Genomic DNA, 6,114 nt, shown 5'->3' with positions numbered 1-6,114 from the left:
TGGCCAACAGAAAATAGAGGTGAAGGAAAACCAAGCATTCATATAATTTCAGTTGGAACCCTGCTAATTTTAACCGTCGGTTAATCTAACCGGACTTGGTGAAATTGGCCCTTAGTCACAGTCCATTATGCGGTATTTTGATTTATATTTTCCAAGATTTGATATGCACCGTACTTTTTCCATAAGACTCTTGCGGTTTCTTGCTATAACTAGATTAAATTATGACAGAAGCGAGAAATTATTTATTATATAAACATTTTTTACATATAAATACATTTTCAAAAATAAATTAGTTTTTTTATATTACCATTACAGCATTCGACAATATTGGTAAGATATGCCCAAGATTTTTTGTTATTTTGTATTAACAAATGTACACTTGATAACTTAATCTGCGTGTGTCTTTAGCGAAATAATAGACAGTTTATAAATTTTATAGATATTTGCTAATCTTTAGCAATATATCTATCTAAGCGACATAAACTAGAAAAAAAACTAATTTATTTTGACGTTTTTCGCAATAGAAAATTCATATGATGTCTCACTTCATAATTCGACATGGCTACAGTGAGGGACAAAGAATCTTATAAAAGTTATTTTTCGTATTATATAACAATCTCGAGATAACAAAGCGATCGAGTCACGATTCGGTAAGAGGTAAAGGTTGATGAAGATAGATTCCACTGCCTCCTTCAGCAAAATCCGTCACCGCGTGTCCGTCCCCTTTCAAAATCCATTTCGTCGTTAATAATCCGTCCACTCCAACTGGACCGCGTGCATGGATACGTGTTGTCGAAATACCGACCTTTAAAGAAATATAAAAAGATGAAAAATTATGTCATTTATAATTTGCAACTCATACATGAGCGGAAGATATGTATTATATTTTTTCATTCTGTAAGAACATATATTAGAGAAATTGTACGATTCACATTATAAAAAGAGCAGGATTTCATGATAAATTTCGCGATAAATAATGCGATTAAAACTTTTATTTATTATTAATAAAATTTTTTATTTTTTAATTAAAATTTTCTTAATTAGGGAAAATATCTCACCTCTGCTCCAAGACCGAATCTGTAGCCATCGGCAAACCTAGTGCTGGCATTGTGGAAAACACACGCACTGTCCACCTCCCTCTGGAAGTGTGTGGCCGCGTTAGTGTTCTCGGTAACAATGACATCGGTATGATTGCTGCCATATTTATGAATGTGGTTGATAGCGTCGTCGATGTCGGAGACTACCTCTATGGTACATTCGAGTGAGCCGTACTCGGTTCGCATGCTTTTGGCGGCAGGTGGACCGAAAGTCAATAGCTCTCTTATCTTTGGGCCAGAATTGATTTTCACCTGAAAGGTGTACTTTTATGTAACGCGTAAAGCGACGTAAAGTTTTGATCGATGATGATGAGAAAAGAGTATTGATTGAAAGAGCAAATAATTTGTGAAAAGACATTAGATTAGAATTAATATAAATTGATAGAATGTATTAATGTGTCATGAAAATTCATAACACGCGTAAATTTTTTTTTTTTCTTTTTTTTTACAAGAGAGTTTTAAAAAGAATTAATCTCTTTTCTGCTTCGTGTCAAATTGATAGAATGTATTAATGTGTCATGAAAATTCATAACACGCGTAAATTTTTTTTTTTCTTTTTTTTTACAAGAGAGTTTTAAAAAGAATTAATCTCTTTTCTGCTTCGTGTCAAAAGAGTATAAATACTTCTCGGCGTAACTTGAGTAGAAACTTTTGACTTTTTACGATATCCCAGCGAAAGTCTCGCGACGAAAGTTTTACCTAACGCGAAGTTGCAGCAGCGCGACGCGAAACAGGAAGTAAAAAACATTACTCTCGGTCCTTAATCTCCTTTAAATTATGGAGTTACCAGCAGATCCTTTTGATTTGATCAAAAAGATTCTTTTTAAAAAAACTAAGAGTTAAAAGCTAGAAACTAAACGTTCCGAAATAGTGATATATTTATAATTTTTTAATAATAGTATATTTAATAGTAATACTATATTTATAATATTTTTTTCTTTTTTTTGGATATTATCACAGATATAAAACTAACTGACTTCTTCTTTGTGCAGCAAGTTGCATACGTCATTAAAGAAGTTGCTGTTCATGAGACTCTCGTGTATCAGCAAGGTCTCCATCGCATTGCACGCAGCCGGATAATCGCACTTGGAATCCCTGATGATCTTCAAAGCTTTTGCCAGATCCGCATCCTTGTCAACATAAACATGACAGATACCCTCGGCGTGTCCCAGCACGGGTATGTGCTTGGATTGCTCCTGGATTGTGCGGACGAGATCCGAGCTACCGCGAGGTATGATGAGATCAATGTGCTTCTCCATCGAGAGAAGATCGCTCACGTCCTCCCTCGTAGACACGAGCGAAATAGCATTGGAGGCGTCGAATTTTCCGAGCGCTTCCTTCACGAGCTTCATCAGGTACTTGTTGCTATGAGCGGCCTCCTTGCCACCTTTCAGAAGGAGCCCGTTGGCGCTGGACATAGCTAAAGCGGCCACTTGGGGCAGACTGTCCGGTCTGGACTCGAAGATCACCAGCAGCACGCCGATGGGCACTGTTATCTGCTGCAATTCCAGGCCCTCGGCCAGTTTCGTTCTACGTAGCACTCGACCCACGTTGTTCAACGAATCTTCCGCGATCTTATGCAGACCGGAACTCAAGGACTTGAGCTTCGCCGACGTCAGGGACAGGCGCGAGAGCAGGGCCTTGGCCAGGTTCTTTTTGCTCGCGGCTTCCAGATCCATCGCGTTCGCTGCGAGGATGTCGGACTGTCTCGACTCCAACAAGTCCGCCAGAGTTCTGATACATTCGGCACGTTCCTCCGGGCGTAACGCCTGCAACACTCTACTGCCGAGGCGAGCTGCAATTTTATTCGCGAGTTTGTGAATGCGATTGTCCAGCCGCTATCAATGATAGAGAATAAATCGTGGCTTGACATGCGAGTGGGATTCCGAAGTAGATTAGTTTTTTATTTTTATCCGCGATCGTGATGCTCAAATATTTATTTATTTTTATTTACCTGCCTTCCCGATGATGATTTTGTTTTATAAAATCTCAAATGCGGCGCATGTCATAATATTTCGTTACAATGTGAATAAATAGATAGCGAATAAATGAAACTTTGAGCACCGAAAGAAGATTAGCAATATGCAAAGCATAGTGGTTACATTTATTCCGGAGTTATGTACTGAATGCAACCAGCATCGCATTTCGATAGCTTACCGCGTATTTACAGAAATAAATCATTATGGAGATAAAAGCACGTTTATAACTTAAACTAACTATAGTAAAACTAATAAACATAAATTACACAAAGTGGAGAGATTATAATCAGGCAACGAACTATGCAATCGAAAAAACTTATTACGTTTCCGTAGAAACTGACAATTTCTTGTCTGTCCGTGTATATTATATATATTACAAAATCCTCTCGAAATTCCTCTCTATCATGAAATTTTAAGATTTGAAAGTTGAAGCATTACCATTTTCAGCGATCACCTCGACGGGAGTGGACGAGACAGCGGCCTGCGTGAAAAATGTTCCAATTTTTCTGCCGGTTATGATACTCTTAATGGCTTTTTCCTGGGTGCCTTTACAGATGACCACCGCGACGCCGCGATCCATCGCCCAGAGAGCAGCGTTGACCTTGGAGCTCATACCGCCGGTGCCCACCTTTGACTTCTCCCCGAACTTGATGGTACTTCTATGATCGGAGCTGAAGGTGTGCAACATCTTTGCGCCATCCTGCCAAGGCGGCAGGTTGTAGATCCCATCAACGTCGGTCATGAGAACCAGCAGGTCTGCCTGGATCTCGGCCGCCAACATCGCCGCCAGGGAATCGTTGTCCTTGATGGATATACCTCGTCTGCCGCTACCGCCGGCGACTTCGTCGTCAATATCTGGCGGCGGTGATACTGCGTCGTTCGTATTGATGATTGGAACGATGTTCAGGCTGATTAGCTCGCTCAACGTGCTGAAGAGGTTCTTACGGGTCTCCTCGTTGTAAAAGTCGGGCTTGGTCACCAACACCTGGGCGATCTTGACTCCGTACTGCGCGAACATCGCGTCGTAGAGGGACATGAGACCTGATTGGCCTACCGCAGCGGCCGCTCTGGGTTCCAGCATGGTTCCTTAAATACAGTATCAAAGTGAGTAAGTTTTACACTTTACTTTGGGAGAGAAGGTGTCTCGAGAGGAAAACAAAGAGCCGTGATTCGCGGCGCGACGAGCATCGTTTTTGGAATATATTTAAAGGTTGCTTTCGGGAGACGCTACGTCGAGAGAATAGCAAATGACAGATAATTGAATAATGTAGATTAAAGAGAATTGTTTACTGACGCACGCTTTGATCGGTAGATCTATACTCGCCGTGATTTCTCGGACAAATAGAATCCCGTAGGAATTCGTCGCCGGGTAGTTGTTGGCTCAAACCATATAGACACAGACCGAATATTGTCGACTTGGCAGGTTGCCTGGATGGATATTCGGAGCTACTGTCGAAACATTGACACCTTCTGCTTGAGTACTTCCACGGAGTTAAAAATTTACGAACAATCGGTTGTATCCTAGGGTTCAGACTATTTTTAACTTATCCAAAAAAAAGAATGCCTCTTCAATGGTTGGACAGTACGCTTTATTGACACTTTTTACTTGCGCTCAAGGCTGTATATTTATTTAGACACACATATGTTATTTGTCTTTAATAATTATAATTAATTCTTTAATAACTGAATGGATAATAAAATGTACAGTCCGAGAATGATTCGCTATTATTTTTTTCGTGAAAATATTATTACCGTACTAAATTAATGAATCATTAGTAAGAAATAATCTTGATTACAATACCAATAAAAGAATTTTTATCGGATCATACCAATAAAGAGAAAATTTCGCTGAAACTGAAAATATTATTGTCTCCACAAAATCGATTTATATTAAATGTTGCCATGAAAAGTATTTGTTTTTCTGTATACAAATAATTTATTCTTTGTATCGCATCTTGTCTACAATGACATTTTATTACGTCTCTCATTTTTTCTCTTTTTTAAATTAATACTTCTTACTTTTACAAATAAATAAATACCGAATAAAAATCTTTTTCGATGGCAGCATGCAATTAAAGTTAATAATGCATTATAATGTATTATTAATTCATTATAATGTATGTAATATCAAATAATCTTTATTATTACGTTGTGGCCATCGCATTAATGCTTTATAAAAGCTATTTTATAACAACGTTACATGTCATAAAACATAAAAAATGACCGTTTCTATTTCAGGCGAACCGTATTGATAGTAATATGTAGCTAAAGTTATATGTATACTCTATATTTTATGTCCTATGCTATTGATTTATACCTTCGGCGAAAATTGCCTCGATAATTATTATATATTTTTAAAATTCACGGCGCAAAATTTCTTTATACATGATCCGCGTGTGGGGCATATATCCGGTCTTAATTAGAATTATGAGAGCGCTATTCAGAAACGTTATTCGACCGGAAATCTTTCAAAGGGGATTAACGCAAATTACGCTTCGCTACAAGATTATCATATTCCGGGTTCAATTATGTTAATCGTGGTTCAGCTGCGTTCGGTTCGTATTTACATACGAAGTTCGTCTCTTACCTCCCATGACGCATGGAGGTATTAATTAAAGCGTACATCTCTACCGAATCGCATTCCTGATATTGCGTTTGATATAGACGGAGAAGAGTATGTGAAACCTGGCATAGGAATATAATATATACCGCGCCAATTATTGCGCTCAACATTGACGTATCTTGCAGGAAGAGTGAAGCAGCTAAGGAGGGTATATTACTTACGAAATAGGTCAAGTTGAATTTAGGGTCTTGTGATCAATAGCTTCTGAGCTTGGGAAACTGTAGCGTGTAGATAGATTGTGTTCTCATGTGATTATGATTCAGAATCATATCAAACTGTCGACGAAATTGAAAAAAAGACGTAGGAGAAATTAATGTCTTGAACCAATCTATCCAAACAAGATATACATAGAATCTTCTATATAATTATTTTTCTTATTATAAAAAATATATTATTATATAAAATTTTGAAAGAA

The 6,114-nt window shown here is 38.0% G+C and overlaps 1 protein-coding gene across 2 annotated transcripts in view; it reads right to left on the bottom strand.

The window, feature by feature from the left end:
• Positions 1 to 130: 130 nt before the first annotated feature.
• Positions 131 to 6,114, bottom strand: part of LOC115242638 (delta-1-pyrroline-5-carboxylate synthase) — a 12,253-nt gene continuing 6,269 nt past the window's right edge. Inside the window, exons 2-6 of one of the 2 annotated variants that reach the window (XM_029819076.1) lie at positions 5,861 to 6,027; positions 3,515 to 4,162; positions 2,075 to 2,892; positions 1,059 to 1,349; positions 131 to 805 (exon numbers count right to left, since the gene is read on the bottom strand). In XM_029819076.1, coding sequence (XP_029674936.1) covers positions 641 to 805; positions 1,059 to 1,349; positions 2,075 to 2,892; positions 3,515 to 4,157 — 1,917 coding nt within the window. In that variant the 5' untranslated portion in view covers positions 4,158 to 4,162; positions 5,861 to 6,027 and the 3' untranslated portion in view covers positions 131 to 640. The remainder of the gene's footprint in view (positions 806 to 1,058; positions 1,350 to 2,074; positions 2,893 to 3,514; positions 4,163 to 5,860; positions 6,028 to 6,114) is intronic. The other variant, XM_029819075.1, reaches the window with a different exon arrangement.

Source organism: Formica exsecta, unplaced genomic scaffold, assembly GCF_003651465.1.
Source record: "Formica exsecta isolate Colony F162 unplaced genomic scaffold, ASM365146v1 scaffold614, whole genome shotgun sequence".
Classification (NCBI taxonomy): domain Eukaryota; kingdom Metazoa; phylum Arthropoda; class Insecta; order Hymenoptera; family Formicidae; genus Formica; species Formica exsecta.
This window is presented reverse-complemented; position numbering and strand designations above follow the sequence as displayed.